Source organism: Pseudoliparis swirei, chromosome 5 (genome assembly GCF_029220125.1).
Source record: "Pseudoliparis swirei isolate HS2019 ecotype Mariana Trench chromosome 5, NWPU_hadal_v1, whole genome shotgun sequence".
Lineage (NCBI taxonomy): Eukaryota > Metazoa > Chordata > Actinopteri > Perciformes > Liparidae > Pseudoliparis > Pseudoliparis swirei.
The window spans coordinates 27,753,504-27,771,032 of record NC_079392.1 but is presented as its reverse complement, the minus strand read 5'-3'; the positions used below and the strand labels follow the sequence as shown (position 1 = coordinate 27,771,032).

General features: G+C 52.2%; 1 protein-coding gene across 1 annotated transcript in view; it reads right to left on the bottom strand.

The window, feature by feature from the left end:
• Positions 1–402: 402 nt before the first annotated feature.
• The window catches only part of atp10a (ATPase phospholipid transporting 10A), a 38,148-nt gene continuing 21,021 nt past the window's right edge, over positions 403–17,529 (bottom strand). Inside the window, exons 10-21 of the mRNA XM_056415004.1 lie at positions 17,267–17,529; positions 16,042–16,145; positions 15,320–15,446; positions 15,057–15,241; positions 14,475–14,808; positions 13,586–13,662; positions 13,014–13,139; positions 4,311–4,511; positions 3,825–3,905; positions 3,619–3,723; positions 1,162–1,325; positions 403–993 (exon numbers count right to left, since the gene is read on the bottom strand). The exon at positions 17,267–17,529 is cut by the window's right edge and continues 278 nt beyond it. Coding sequence (XP_056270979.1) covers positions 525–993; positions 1,162–1,325; positions 3,619–3,723; positions 3,825–3,905; positions 4,311–4,511; positions 13,014–13,139; positions 13,586–13,662; positions 14,475–14,808; positions 15,057–15,241; positions 15,320–15,446; positions 16,042–16,145; positions 17,267–17,529 — 2,236 coding nt within the window. The 3' untranslated portion in view covers positions 403–524. The remainder of the gene's footprint in view (positions 994–1,161; positions 1,326–3,618; positions 3,724–3,824; positions 3,906–4,310; positions 4,512–13,013; positions 13,140–13,585; positions 13,663–14,474; positions 14,809–15,056; positions 15,242–15,319; positions 15,447–16,041; positions 16,146–17,266) is intronic.

Here is a 17,529-nt window from a genome sequence, read left to right as displayed (position 1 = left end):
GAAACATCCAGGAATGAAACATCCAGGAATGAAACACCCAGGAATGAAACATCCAGGAATGAAACACCCAGGAATGAAACATCCAGGAATGAAACACCCAGGAATGAAACATCCAGGAATGAAACACCCAGGAATTAAACACCCAGGAATGAAACATACAGGAATGAAACATCCAGGAATGAAACACCCAGGAATGAAACATCCAGGAATGAAACATCCAGGAATGAAACACCCAGGAATGAAACATCCAGGAATGAAACATACAGGAATGAAACATCCAGGAATGAAACATCCAGGAATGAAACATCCAGGAATGAAACACCCAGGAATGAAACACCCAGGATCCCCGGAGGAGTTCCAGTTCTTCAAAGCATCAAAAATATCTTGAGCTTCAAACTTCCAGAATATAAAAAAGTACCGATTTGTCTTTTTATAAAATAATCGTGTTTGAGAAATACAATAAAAATAAGACAACAATAACTTTCTCCATAAAAAACTATTGTGCAAATGGGGAATGTCGAGCGTCACAGGACGGCGTCTGGCTCCGCCCCCGGCGCCGCCCCGTGGGCCGACTTCCTGCTGTATCGGACCCGCTGGGCGTCGCCACCAGGGGGCAGCGTGAGATGCAGGCTGGACGCACTCAGGTCCGACGGCTCTAAAGTCTCTGATGTCTCGGGGGGGCGCCCGCCGCCTTCGGGGGGGCGAGGCCGCAGCTCTGGGCGGAGCTTAGCGGCGTCCTTGGCGAAAGGAAGCGTGTCCTTCTCTGTGGCGTCCACCGCACGCGGACCGGCCCCCTTCCGGTCTCCATCGGGGCCTTCGGGGGACGGCGTGCCACGGGACAGGAAGTGAGGCGCGGGCCGGAACGCCGACCCCGCCGCGACCCCGCCGAGGTTCAGGATGTTCCTGCGGGTCTCAGGCGGGAGTTTATCCAACTGCCTCCCGAGCTGGACGGGGCTGGGGAACAACGAGCCCTGACACGCCCGGTAGAAATATCTGGAGGAGGAGAGGTCAGAGGTCACAATGGAGAGGGAGGAGAGGTCAAGATGGAGAGGGAGGAGAGGTCAGAATGGAGAGGTCAAGAGGGGGAGAGGTCAAAGGTCAAGATGGAGAGATCAGAGGTCACGAAGGAGAGGTCAGAGGTCAAGATGGCGGCCCCAGTACCTGGGCAGCAGCGCGGCCACCGGCGTGAGGACACACAGCAGGTAGTAGAGCGGGTCGTGCAGCAGCCGGGCCACGCTGCCGGACGGGCCGGCGGCGCCGCAGCCCAGAGACACGGCGAGGAACAGGCCCACGCTGCCCGCCACGGACAGCCAGTTCATCCACGTCTGGAGACGCAGCACACGGGGTTATCGGGGTCACGCATCGGGGTCACGCATCAGGGTCACGCATCGGGGTCACGCATCAGGGTCACGCATCAGGGTCACACATCAGGGTCACGCATCGGGGTCACGCATCAGGGTCACACATCAGGGTCACGCATCAGGGTCACACATCAGGGTCACGCATCGGGGTCACGCATCGGGGTCACGCATCAGGGTCACGCATCAGGGTCACACATCAGGGTCACGCATCAGGGTCACACATCAGGGTCACTCATCAGGGTCACGCATCAGGGTCACGCATCAGGGTCACGCATCAGGGTCACGCATCAGGGTCACGCATCAGGGTCACACATCAGGTCACGCATCAGGGTCACGCATCAGGTCACGCATCAGGTCACCATCAGGGTCACGCATCGGGGTCACACATCAGGGTCACTCATCAGGGTCACTCATCAGGGTCACGCATCAGGGTCACGCATCAGGGTCACGCATCAGGGTCACACATCAGGGTCACGCATCAGGGTCACGCATCAGGGTCACGCATCAGGGTCACGCATCAGGGTTACGCATCAGGGTCACGCATCAGGGTCACGCATCAGGGTTACATCAGGTCACACATCAGGGTCACGCATCAGGTCACCATCAGGTCACGCATCAGGTCACGCATCAGGGTCACACATCAGGGTCACGCATCGGGGTCACGCATCAGGGTCACACATCAGGGTTACGCATCAGGGACACACACCAGCGGCACGCATCAGGGCCACGCAACAGGGTCACGCATCAGGGTCACATCAGGGTCACGCATCAGGGTCACACATCAGGGTCACCATCAGGTCACGCATCAGGGTCACGCATCAGGTCACGCATCAGGGTCACATCAGGTCACATCAGGTCACGCATCAGGGTCACGCATCAGGTCACGCATCAGGGTCACGCATCAGGGTCACGCATCAGGTCACGCATCAGGGTCACGCATCAGGTCACGCATCAGGTCACGCATCAGGGTCACGTGGCCACATCAGGTCACGATCAGGGTCACGCATCAGGGTCACGATCAGGGTCACGCATCAGGGTCACGCATCAGGGTCACGCATCAGGGTCACGCATCAGGTCACGCATCAGGGTCACGATCAGGGTCACGCATCAGGGTCACGATCAGGTCACGCATCAGGTCACGCATCAGGTCACGCATCAGGGTCACACATCAGGTCACGCATCAGGGTCACGCATCAGGTCACATCAGGGTCACGCATCAGGGTCACGCATCAGGGTCACGCATCAGGGTCACGCATCAGGGTCACGCATCAGGGTCACGCATCAGGGTCACGCATCAGGGTCACGCATCAGGGTCACGCATCAGGGTCACGCATCAGGGTCACGCATCAGGGTCACGCATCAGGGTCACACATCAGGGTCACGCATCAGGGTCACGCATCAGGGTCACGCATCAGGGTCACGCATCAGGGTCACGCATCAGGGTCACGCATCAGGGTCACGCATCAGGGTCACGCATCAGGGTCACGCATCAGGGTCACGCATCAGGGTCACGCATCAGGGTCACGCATCAGGTCACGCATCAGGTCACACATCAGGGTGCGCATCAGGGTCACGCATCAGGTCACGCATCAGGTCACGCATCAGGGTCACGCATCAGGGTCACGCATCAGGGTCACGCATCAGGGTCATGCATCAGGGTCACGCATCAGGGTCACGCATCAGGGTCACACACAGAAACACAGCAGGATGTTGGAAAGTTAAAGATCCAAAGAGACAAAGATCTAAAGAGTTAAAGATCCAAAGAGACAAAGATCCAAAGAGACAAAGATCCAAAGAGTTAAAGATCCAAAGAGACAAAGATCCAAAGAGTTAAAGATCCAAAGAGACAAAGATCCAAAGACTTAAAGATCCAAAGAGTTAAAGATCCAAAGAGACAAAGATCCAAAGAGACAAAGATTCACAGAGTTAAAGATCCAAAGAGACAAAGATCCAAAGAGACAAAGATTCACAGAGTTAAAGATCCAAAGAGTTAAAGATCCAAAGATCCAAAGAGACAAAGAGTTAAAGATCCAAAGAGACAAAGATTCACAGAGTTAAAGATCCAAAGAGACAAAGATCCAAAGAGACAAAGATCCAAAGAGTTAAAGATCCAAAGAGACAAAGATCCAAAGAGACAACGATCCAAAGAGTTTAAGATCCAAAGAGACAACGATCCAAAGAGTTAAAGATCCAAAGAGACAAAGATCCAAAGAGACAAAGAGGTAAGGGTCCAGGGACCCGGGTCTCGTGGTCTCACCCAGGTCCGGGTCTCGATGCCCAGGTGGACCAGCATGGTGAGTAGAGCCAGCGTGGTGATGGGGGTCCCCCAGGTGAACACGTCCACGTCAGAGTCAGCGTAGGCCTGGGGGGGGAGGAGTCAGGTGAGTCGGGAGGAGTCAGGTGAGTTGGGAGGAGTCAGGTGAGGGGGGAGGAGTCAAGCTTAAAGGACTGAAGTGGACTCACGAAGTAGGGGATGAAGAAGCAGACCAGACTCTGGTAGACGGCGTCCACCATGTTCATCCAGAACATGTAGGGCTTGTACTCCTGAGGACCCCCCAGACCCCATGGTGAGCCAGACCACTAGAGACCCCACAGACCCCATGGTGAGCTAGACCACTAGAGACCCCACAGACCCCATGGTGAGCTAGACCACTAGAGACCCCACAGACCCCACAGTGAGCTTGACCACTAGAGACCCCACAGACCCCATGGTGAGCCAGACCACTAGAGACCCCACAGACCCCATGGTGAGCTAGACCACTAGAGACCCCACAGACCCCACAGTGAGCTAGAGCACTAGAGACCCCACAGACCCCACAGTGAGCTTGACCACTAGAGACCCCACAGACCCCATGGTGAGCCAGACCACTAGAGACCCCACAGACCCCATGGTGAGCCAGACCACTAGAGACCCCACAGTGAGCTAGACCACTCGAGACCCCCCCAGACCTCCGAGTGCTGGCCGCTCCTGTAGAGCCGGGGCAGCAGCTGCAGCGTCTCGGCCGAGACGTCCTGGTCCAGAGTCCCGGTGACGAGCTGCGGGGCGGCGGAGAAGACCAGGTTGAAGAAGACCAGGTACCACTGGTCTATCATGGCGGCGCCGGAGAACCCGCAGTAGAACTGGTACCAGAAGACCAGCGCCACGAACATCTGAGGCACAAGAGGACCACATGTCTGGAGGACTACATGTCTAGAGGACTACATGTCTGGAGGACTACATGTCTAGAGGACCACATGTCTAGAGGACTACATGTCTAGAGGACTACATGTCTAGAGGACTACATGTCTAGAGGACCACATGTCTAGAGGACTACATGTCTGGAGGACTACATGTCTAGAGGACCACATGTCTAGAGGACTACATGTCTAGAGGACCACATGTCTAGAGGACTACATGTCTAGAGGACTACATGTCTGGAGGACTACATGTCTAGAGGACTACATGTCTGGAGGACTACATGTCTAGAGGACCACATGTCTAGAGGACTACATGTCTAGAGGACCACATGTCTAGAGGACCACATGTCTAGAGGACTACATGTCTAGAGGACCACATGTCTAGAGGACTACATGTCTAGAGGACCACATGTCTAGAGGACCACATGTCTAGAGGACTACATGTCTAGAGGACTACATGTCTGGAGGACTACATGTCTAGAGGACTACATGTCTGGAGGACTACATGTCTAGAGGACTACATGTCTAGAGGACCACATGTCTGGAGGGCTACATGTCTAGAGGACTACATGTCTGGAGGACTACATGTCTGGAGGACTACATGTCTAGAGGACCACATGTCTAGAGGACTACATGTCTAGAGGACCACATGTCTAGAGGACCACATGTCTAGAGGACTACATGTCTAGAGGACCACATGTCTAGAGGACTACATGTCTAGAGGACCACATGTCTAGAGGACCACATGTCTAGAGGACTACATGTCTAGAGGACTACATGTCTGGAGGACTACATGTCTAGAGGACTACATGTCTGGAGGACTACATGTCTAGAGGACTACATGTCTAGAGGACCACATGTCTAGAGGACTACATGTCTAGAGGACTACATGTCTAGAGGACCACATGTCTGGAGGACTACATGTCTAGAGGACTACATGTCTAGAGGACCACATGTCTGGAGGACTACATGTCTAGAGGACTACATGTCTAGAGGACTACATGTCTGGAGGACTACATGTCTAGAGGACTACATGTCTAGAGGACCACATGTCTGGAGGACTACATGTCTAGAGGACCACATGTCTAGAGGACCACATGTCTAGAGGACTACATGTCTAGAGGACCACATGTCTAGAGGACTAGATGTCTAGAGGACTACATGTCTAGAGGACTACATGTCTAGAGGACCACATGTCTAGAGGACTAGATGTCTAGAGGACTACATGTCTAGAGGACTACATGTCTGGAGGACTACATGTCTAGAGGACCACATGTCTAGAGGACTACATGTCTGGAGGACTACATGTCTAGAGGACTACATGTCTAGAGGACTACATGTCTGGAGGACTACATGTCTAGAGGACCACATGTCTAGAGGACTAGATGTCTAGAGGACTACATGTCTAGAGGACTACATGTCTGGAGGACTACATGTCTAGAGGACTACATGTCTAGAGGACCACATGTCTAGAGGACTACATGGCTAGAGGACTACATGTCTAGAGGACCACATGTCTAGAGGACTACATGTCTGGAGGACTACATGTCTAGAGGACTACATGTCTAGAGGACTACATGTCTAGAGGACTACATGTCTAGAGGACCACATGTCTAGAGGACTACATGTCTAGAGGACCACATGTCTAGAGGACCACATGTCTGGAGGACTACATGTCTAGAGGACTACATGTCTAGAGGACCACATGTCTGGAGGACCACATGTCTAGAGGACTACATGTCTAGAGGACTACATGTCTAGAGGACTACATGTCTTGAGGACTACATGTCTAGAGGACTACATGTCTGAGGATTACATGTCTAGAGGACTAGATGTCTAGAGGACTACATGTCTAGAGGACTACATGTCTTGAGGACTACATGTCTGGAGGACCACATGTCTAGAGGACTAGATGTCTAGAGGACTACATGTCTAGAGGACTACATGTCTAGAGGACTAGATGTCTAGAGGACTACATGTCTGGAGGACCACATGTCTAGAGGACTAGATGTCTAGAGGACTACATGTCTAGAGGACTACATGTCTTGAGGACTACATGTCTGGAGGACCACATGTCTAGAGGACTACATGTCTAGAGGACTACATGTCTAGAGGACTACATGTCTGGAGGACTACATGTCTAGAGGACTACATGTCTAGAGGACTACATGTCTAGAGGACTAGATGTCTAGAGGACTACATGTCTAGAGGACCACATGTCTAGAGGACTACATGTCTGAGGATTACATGTCTAGAGGACTAGATGTCTAGAGGACCACATGTCTAGAGGACCACATGTCTAGAGGACTACATGTCTGGAGGACTACATGTCTAGAGGACTACATGTCTAGAGGACTACATGTCTAGAGGACCACATGTCTAGAGGACCACATGTCTAGAGGACTACATGTCTAGAGGACCACATGTCTAGAGGACCACATGTCTAGAGGACTACATGTCTAGAGGACTACATGTCTAGAGGACTACATGTCTAGAGGACTACATGTCTAGAGGACTACATGTCTTGAGGACTACATGTCTAGAGGACTAGATGTCTAGAGGACTACATGTCTAGAGGACTACATGTCTTGAGGACTACATGTCTAGAGGACTACATGTCTAGAGGACTACATGTCTTGAGGACTACATGTCTAGAGGACTAGATGTCTAGAGGACTACATGTCTAGAGGACTACATGTCTAGAGGACTACATGTCTAGAGGACTACATGTCTAGAGGACTACATGTCTAGAGGACTACATGTCTAGAGGACTACATGTCTAGAGGACTACATGTCTAGAGGACTAGATGTCTAGAGGACTACATGTCTAGAGGACCACATGTCTAGAGGACTACATGTCTAGAGGACTACATGTCTAGAGGACTACATGTCTAGAGGACTACATGTCTTGAGGACTACATGTCTAGAGGACTACATGTCTGAGGATTACATGTCTAGAGGACTAGATGTCTAGAGGACTACATGTCTAGAGGACTACATGTCTTGAGGACTACATGTCTGGAGGACCACATGTCTAGAGGACTAGATGTCTAGAGGACTACATGTCTAGAGGACTAGATGTCTAGAGGACTACATGTCTAGAGGACTACATGTCTGGAGGACTACATGTCTAGAGGACTACATGTCTAGAGGACTACATGTCTAGAGGACTACATGTCTAGAGGACCACATGTCTAGAGGACTAGATGTCTAGAGGACTACATGTCTAGAGGACTACATGTCTAGAGGACTACATGTCTGGAGGACTACATGTCTAGAGGACCACATGTCTAGAGGACTACATGTCTGGAGGACTACATGTCTAGAGGACTACATGTCTAGAGGACCACATGTCTAGAGGACTACATGTCTAGAGGACCACATGTCTAGAGGACCACATGTCTGGAGGACTACATGTCTAGAGGACTACATGTCTAGAGGACCACATGTCTGGAGGACCACATGTCTAGAGGACTACATGTCTAGAGGACTAGATGTCTAGAGGACTACATGTCTAGAGGACTACATGTCTTGAGGACTACATGTCTAGAGGACTACATGTCTGAGGATTACATGTCTAGAGGACTACATGTCTAGAGGACTACATGTCTAGAGGACCACATGTCTGGAGGACTACATGTCTAGAGGACTACATGTCTAGAGGACTAGATGTCTAGAGGACTACATGTCTAGAGGACCACATGTCTAGAGGACCACATGTCTAGAGGACCACATGTCTGGAGGACTACATGTCTAGAGGACCACATGTCTAGAGGACTACATGTCTAGAGGACTACATGTCTAGAGGACCACATGTCTAGAGGACTACATGTCTAGAGGACTACATGTCTAGAGGACCACATGTCTAGAGGACTACATGTCTAGAGGAATACATGTCTTGAGGACTACATGTCTTGAGGACTACATGTCTAGAGGACTACATGTCTAGAGGACCACATGTCTAGAGGACTACATGTCTGGAGGACTACATGTCTGGAGGACCACATGTCTAGAGGACTACATGTCTAGAGGACTACATGTCTAGAGGACTACATGTCTAGAGGACTACATGTCTAGAGGACCACATGTCTAGAGGACTACATGTCTAGAGGACTACATGTCTAGAGGACCACATGTCTAGAGGACCACATGTCTGGAGGACTACATGTCTAGAGGACTACATGTCTGGAGGACCACATGTCTGGAGGACTACATGTCTAGAGGACTACATGTCTAGAGGACTACATGTCTAGAGGACTACATGTCTAGAGGACCACATGTCTAGAGGACTACATGTCTAGAGGACTACATGTCTAGAGGACCACATGTCTAGAGGACCACATGTCTAGAGGACCACATGTCTGGAGGACCACATGTCTAGAGGACTACATGTCTTGAGGACCACATGTCTAGAGGACTACATGTCTAGAGGACTAGATGTCTAGAGGACCACATGTCTGGAGGACTACATGTCTAGAGGACCACATGTCTAGAGGACTACATGTCTAGAGGACTAGATGTCTAGAGGACCACATGTCTAGAGGACCACATGTCTAGAGGACCACATGTCTAGAGGACTACATGTCTTGAGGACTACATGTCTGGAGGACCACATGTCTGGAGGACTACATGTCTAGAGGACCACATGTCTAGAGGACTACATGTCTAGAGGACTACATGTCTAGAGGACCACATGTCTAGAGGACTACATGTCTAGAGGACCACATGTCTGGAGGACTACATGTCTAGAGGACTACATGTCTGGAGGACTACATGTCTAGAGGACTACATGTCTAGAGGACTACATGTCTAGAGGACCACATGTCTGGAGGACTACATGTCTAGAGGACTACATGTCTAGAGGACTAGATGTCTAGAGGACTACATGTCTAGAGGACTAGATGTCTAGAGGACTACATGTCTAGAGGACCACATGTCTGGAGGACCACATGTCTAGAGGACTACATGTCTAGAGGACTAGATGTCTAGAGGACTAGATGTCTAGAGGACTACTTGTCTAGAGGACTACATGTCTAGAGGACTACATGTCTAGAGGACCACATGTCTGGAGGACTACATGTCTAGAGGACTAGATGTCTAGAGGACCACATGTCTAGAGGACCACATGTCTGGAGGACTACATGTCTAGAGGACTAGATGTCTAGAGGACTACATGTCTAGAGGACTACATGTCTAGAGGACCACATGTCTAGAGGACTACATGTCTAGAGGACTACATGTCTAGAGGACCACATGTCTGGAGGACTACATGTCTAGAGGACTACATGTCTAGAGGACTAGATGTCTAGAGGACTACATGTCTAGAGGACCACATGTCTAGAGGACCACATGTCTGGAGGACTACATGTCTAGAGGACCACATGTCTAGAGGACTACATGTCTAGAGGACTACATGTCTAGAGGACCACATGTCTAGAGGACTACATGTCTAGAGGACTACATGTCTAGAGGACTACATGTCTAGAGGACCACATGTCTAGAGGACCACATGTCTGGAGGACTACATGTCTAGAGGACTACATGTCTAGAGGACCACATGTCTAGAGGACCACATGTCTAGAGGACCACATGTCTGGAGGACCACATGTCTAGAGGACTACATGTCTTGAGGACCACATGTCTAGAGGACTACATGTCTAGAGGACTAGATGTCTAGAGGACCACATGTCTGGAGGACTACATGTCTAGAGGACCACATGTCTAGAGGACTACATGTCTAGAGGACTAGATGTCTAGAGGACCACATGTCTAGAGGACCACATGTCTAGAGGACCACATGTCTAGAGGACTACATGTCTTGAGGACTACATGTCTGGAGGACCACATGTCTGGAGGACTACATGTCTAGAGGACCACATGTCTAGAGGACTACATGTCTAGAGGACTACATGTCTAGAGGACCACATGTCTAGAGGACTACATGTCTAGAGGACCACATGTCTGGAGGACCACATGTCTAGAGGACTACATGTCTGGAGGACTACATGTCTAGAGGACTACATGTCTAGAGGACCACATGTCTAGAGGACTACATGTCTGGAGGACTACATGTCTAGAGGACTACATGTCTAGAGGACTACATGTCTGGAGGACCACATGTCAAGAGGACCACATGTCTAGAGGACTAGATGTCTAGAGGACTACATGTCTAGAGGACTACATGTCTGGAGGACTACATGTCTAGAGGACCACATGTCTAGAGGACTACATGTCTAGAGGACTACATGTCTAGAGGACTACATGTCTAGAGGACCACATGTCTAGAGGACTACATGTCTAGAGGACTACATGTCTAGAGGACCACATGTCTAGAGGACTACATGTCTAGAGGACCACATGTCTAGAGGACTACATGTCTAGAGGACTACATGTCTAGAGGACCACATGTCTAGAGGACTACATGTCTAGAGGACTACATGTCTAGAGGACTACATGTCTAGAGGACTACATGTCTAGAGGACTACATGTCTAGAGGACCACATGTCTAGAGGACTACATGTCTAGAGGACCACATGTCTGGAGGACTACATGTCTAGAGGACTACATGTCTAGAGGACCACATGTCTAGAGGACTACATGTCTAGAGGACCACATGTCTAGAGGACTACATGTCTAGAGGACCACATGTCTAGAGGACCACATGTCTAGAGGACTACATGTCTAGAGGACCACATGTCTAGAGGACTACATGTCTGGAGGACTACATGTCTAGAGGACTACATGTCTAGAGGACCACATGTCTAGAGGACTACATGTCTAGAGGACTACATGTCTAGAGGACCACATGTCTAGAGGACTACATGTCTAGAGGACTACATGTCTAGAGGACCACATGTCTAGAGGACTACATGTCTAGAGGACCACATGTCTAGAGGACTACATGTCTAGAGGACTACATGTCTAGAGGACTACATGTCTAGAGGACCACATGTCTAGAGGACTACATGTCTAGAGGACTACATGTCTAGAGGACCACATGTCTAGAGGACTACATGTCTAGAGGACCACATGTCTAGAGGACTACATGTCTAGAGGACCACATGTCTAGAGGACTACATGTCTAGAGGACTACATGTCTAGAGGACCACATGTCTAGAGGACTACATGTCTAGAGGACCACATGTCTAGAGGACTACATGTCTAGAGGACTACATGTCTAGAGGACTACATGTCTAGAGGACTACATGTCTAGAGGACTACATGTCTAGAGGACTACATGTCTAGAGGACTACATGTCTAGAGGACCACATGTCTAGAGGACTACATGTCTAGAGGACTACATGTCTAGAGGACTACATGTCTAGAGGACCACATGTCTAGAGGACTACATGTCTAGAGGACTACATGTCTAGAGGACTACATGTCTAGAGGACTACATGTCTAGAGGACTACATGTCTAGAGGACCACATGTCTAGAGGACCACATGTCTAGAGGACCACATGTCTAGAGGACTACATGTCTAGAGGACTACATGTCTAGAGGACTACATGTCTAGAGGACCACATGTCTAGAGGACTACATGTCTAGAGGACTACATGTCTAGAGGACCACATGTCTAGAGGACCACATGTCTAGAGGACTACATGTCTGGAGGACTACATGTCTAGAGGACCACATGTCTAGAGGACTACATGTCTAGAGGACCACATGTCTAGAGGACCACATGTCTAGAGGACCACATGTCTAGAGGACTACATGTCTGGAGGACTACATGTCTAGAGGACCACATGTCTGGAGGACTACATGTCTAGAGGACTACATGTCTAGAGGACCACATGTCTGGAGGACTACATGTCTAGAGGACCACATGTCTGGAGGACTACATGTCTGCGGTTCCGGTATCTCCAGAAGCAGAGTCTAACTCTCTAATCCAGACCAACTCTCTGGTCCAGACTAACTCTATTCAGACTACCTCTCTATCCAGACTAACTATATATCCAGACTACCTCTCTATTCAGACTACCTCTCTATCCAGACTAACTATATATCCAGACTACCTCTCTATCCAGACTACCTCTAGCCAGACTACCTCTCTATCCAGACTAACTCTCTATCCAGACTAACTCTAGCCAGACTACCTCTCTATCCAGACTAACTCTCTATCCAGACTACCTCTATCCAGACTACCTCTCTATCCAGACTAACTATCCAGACTAACTCTATCCATACTACCTATCTATCCAGACTAACTCTCTGGTCCAGACTACCTCTCTATCCAGACTACCTCTCTATCCAGACTAACTCTATCCAGACTAACTCTATCCAGACTACCTCTCTATCTAGACTAACTCTATCTAGACTACCTCTATATCCAGACTAACTATATCCAGACTAACTCTCTAGCCAGACTACCTCTCTATCCAGACTAACTCTATCCAGACTAACTCTATCCAGACTAACTTTATCCGGACTACCTCTCTATCCAGACTAACTCTCTATCCAGACTAACTCACAGCGTTCTTGTAGAAGAAGAACAGGGTCATGTTGGCCAGCCTGGAGTAGCTCCAGTGGCCGTGGACCAGCAGAAGCTTCTGGAGAAACCGGAACCGCGGAAGAGAGAAGTCACTGGCCATCACCGCCTGGAGGGAACACAGGGAGGGTGAGGAGGGAGGAGGGAGGAGAGGAGGGAGGAGAGAGGAGAGAGGAGAGGAGGAGGGAGGAGGAGAGGGAGGAGGGAGGAGATGAGGGAGGAGAGAGAGGGAGGAGTGGAGGAGAGAGGAGGGGGGAGGGAGGAGAGAGGGAGGAGAGGAGAGAGGAGGGAGAGGAGGAGAGGAGAGGAGGGAGGAGAGAGGAGGGAGAGGAGGAGACGGAGAGGGAGGAGAGAGGAGAGAGGAGGAGAGGAGGAGGAGGAAGGAGGGAGGAGTGGAGGAGGGAGCAGGGGAGGAGGGAGGAGAGAGGAGGGGTGAGGGAGGAGAGGGAGGAGAGGAGGGAGGAGAGAGGAGGGGAGGAGGGAGGAGGGAGGAGGGGAGGAGGAGAGAGGAGGAGGCGAGGCCCCTCCTCCCCGGTAGCTCAGGTGTCTTCTTACCTGCATGCCCTCCTGTCCAGAGATGCCGACGCCCACATCTGCGACCTGGATCATGCTGACGTCGTTGGCTCCGTCACCTGAGACCAGAACCCATGAGACCAGGTCCTCCTGACCCCCCTTACAATGGACCGACCCCTTTACAATGGACCGACCCCTTTACAATGGACCGACCCCCTTACAATGGACCGACGCCCCTACAATGGACCGACCCCTCTACAATGGACCGACCCCCTTACAATGGACCGACCCCCTTACAATGGACCGACCCCCTTACAATGGACCGACCCCCCTACAATGGACCGACACCTTTACAATGGACCGACCCCCTTACAATGGACTCACCCCCCTTACAATGGACCGACCCCCTTACAATGGACTCACCCCCCTTACAATGGACCGACCCCCTACAATGGACCGACCCCCTTACAATGGACCGACCCCCTTACAATGGACCGACCCCCTTACAATGGACCGACCCACCTACAATGGACCGACACCTTTACAATGGACCGACCCCCTTACAATGGACTCACCCCCCTTACAATGGACCGACCCCCTTACAATGGACTCACCCCCCTTACAATGGACTGACCCCCTACAATGGACTGACCCCTTTACAATGAACCGACCCCCTTACAATGGACTCACCCCCCTTACAATGGACCGACCCCCTTACAATGGACTCACCCCCTTACAATGGACCGACCCCCTTACAATGGACCGACCCCCTTACAATGGCCCGACCCCTTACAATGGACTGACCCCGACCCCCTTACAATGGACCGACCCCCCTTACAATGGACTGACCTCCGACCCCCTTACAATGGACCGACCCCCTTACAGTGGACTCCTAGAGGACAGGTAGGACCTGAAGGCGTGTCCCACTCACCGATGGCCAAGGTCATGACCTTCAGCTTGCTGCGCACCAGCTTGACCACGCTGCTCTTCTGCAGCGGCGTGGCTCGGCAGCAGAGCACGGAGCGGCAGCTCCTCGCCACCGCCAGGAAGCGGTCCTCCAGACCGCGGTCCAGGGCGAAGGCCAAGGTGCGGCCGTCGATCACCAGGCCCAGCCGGTGCACCGTGAAGGCGGCGGCGTGGGGGGGCGAGGAGGGGGGCGGGGCCTCGAAGGGGGGGAAGGCCTTGGCGGCCTGGTCCGAGGAGCTGGAGAGGAACTTAGTCTGGATGTAGTGGAGGCTCTCCTCCAGGAGCAGCGCACACGCCTCCTGGTGGTCAGGAGAGAGAATGCAGCTTTAACACATGAAGCATAGACTTCTATACAACCAGAGGAGTCGCCCCCTGGTGGTCAGGAGAGTGAATGCAGCTCTAACACATGAAGCAGAGACTTCTATACAACCAGAGGAGCCCCCTGGTGGTCAGGAGAGAGAATGCAGCTCTAACACATGAAGCAGAGACTTCTATACAACCAGAGGAGTCGCCCCCTGGTGGCCAGGGGCGAGAATGAGTATCTCACCTGGGAGTCGGCGTTCAGGGTGAGCACCTCCTCCTCCGGGTCCAGCAGCCTACAGGCGTACGCCACGTTGACGGCCGTCTCCTGTTTGTCTCCCGTCAGAACCCACATCTGGAGGCCGGCCTGCCGCAGCGCCGCGATGGCTTCAGGGACGCCGTCCTGCAGCCGGTCCTCGATGCCCGTCGCTCCTGTGGGGGGCATATAGTCACAGCTGGAAGGGTCGTGTCGGTGGGGCCTTAAAGGGACAGTACTGAATGAAGCTGTACCCAGGAGCTGCAGGTCGGTCTCCAGCCTCAGGGCCGAGTTGAAGAGCAGCTCCTCTCGTCCCTGGATGGCCGCCTCAGCCTCCAGGTGGCGCTGCAGCCAGCCGGCGTACTGCTCCTTACTCAGGACCTGACACGTGAACACGTGAAGACACGAACACGTGAACACGTGAAGACGCGAACGCGTGAACACGTAAAGGCCGAGCGGAACACGTGAGGCGTGAGCTGCGTGAACACGTGAACACGTAAGCGTGAACACGTAAACGTGACGCGTGAACACGTAAAGACGCGAACGCGTGAACACGTGAACGCGTGAACACGTAAAGACGTGAACACGTAAAGACGTGAACACGTAAAGACGTGAACGCGTGAACACATGAACACGTAGACGTGAACGCGTGAACACGTGAACGCGTGAACACGTAAAGACGTGAACGTGTGAACACGTGAACACGTAAAGACGTGAACGCGTAAAGACGTGAACGCGTGAACACGTAAAGACGTGAACGCGTGAACACGTAAAGACGTGAACGCGTAAAGACGTGAACACGTGAAGACGTGAACGCGTGAACACGTAAAGACGTGAACGCGTGAACACGTAAAGACGTAAAGACGTGAACACGTGAACACGTAAAGACGTGAACGCATAAAGACGTGAACACGTGAACACGTGAACGCGTGAACACGTAAAGACGTGAACGCGTGAACACGTGAACGTGTCTGACCTTGGTGGCGATGCACAGCGTGCGGAGGCCGTCTGCAGCGTAGAGGTTCAGGTAGTTCTGGGTCCGGTTGATCACCTTCTTCTGGCGCCGCCCTCTGGAGTTCTCTTTAGAGGAGGAGGAGCAGGAGGAGGAGGGGGAGGAGGAGAGGGATGAGGAGGAGGAGGAGGGGGGGGAGGAGGAGAGGGATGAGGATGAGGAGGAAGTGATGGGGAGGAGGGGGGAGGAGGAGAGGGATGAGGGATGAGGAGAGGGATGAGGAGGAGGAGGGGGGGGAGGAGAAGGAGGAGGATGAGGAGGAGGAGGAGGATTGTTTTTAGTAAACAGACCATCAGGACCATTGTCCCTTTCAGAATAAGAGCATGAAACAGAATCCCGCGGTAAGCCCCGCCCTCTGCAGCATTCAAGTCTGGGATTGGCCGGAGAGAGACCACATGACCACATGATGAACTCTAACACTTCCTTAGAGTGAAGTGAGTTCTCTACTGAAGGCCAGACAGGACACGGTTAAACTTCTCTGGACCAATCACAACGCTCCAACAGAAAGTGTCTCCTAGGTAACACACACACACACACACACACCAGAGGTGTAAGCTTTAGTGGTTATAATCAATAGTTCTATTGTTTAAATGTAAAACTGGTTTGTTGGGATCCTGTTTGAAGGTTTAATGATCAGACTGAGTGAGGGTCTCCGTGGCTCCAGAGGGTCTCCGTGGCCCCAGAGGGTCTCCGTGGCTCCAGAGGGTCTCCGTGGCCCCAGAGGCTCCTGAGGGTCTCTGTGGCCCCAGAGGCTCCTGAGGGTCTCTGTGGCCCCAGAGGGTCTCCGTGGCCCCAGAGGCTCCTGAGGGTCTCTGTGGCCCCAGAGGGTCTCTGTGGCCCCAGAGGGTCTCCGTGGCCCCAGGACCCTGAATGGAGCCTTCATGGAGGGTTAACCCTTTACGGAGCGGCTCCTCTCAGTTCATCTCCACTGAAATAATAAAGTGCTCCGGCCCTCGGCCGGTGAATGAAGCCAGTGTCGGTGGCTGTGAGGCTCTTTGTGGTCCACCTGGTCCACGAGGACTGGAACCAGGTCTCAGGACCACAGGGAGGGACCCGAGGAAGAGCAGGACTCAGAATACACCAGAACACGTCTACGCTTCATGTGTTAGAGCTGCATTCTCTCTCCTGGCCACCAGCGGGCGACTCCTCTGGTTGTATAGAAGTCTGAGCTCATGTGAGAGCTTCCTACCCGTGTCGGGGGGTCTGAGGAGGTCCATGATGGCCGAGTCCGCCCCCTTGGTGTAGACCGTGATCCGGTCCGTCAGGGGGTGCCGGACCACCACCGACATGCGCTTCCTGGTGGAGTCGAAGCCCAGCGTGTGCAGCAGCTCCAGGCTCAGCTTCCCCAGGTGCGGCAGCTCCACGGTCACCTGGTCCGGGAGGCGCCCCACCAGCGAGCACTTGTAGGCCCTGGCGGCGTAGACCAGCGCGGCCTCGTCGGGCGACTCGGCC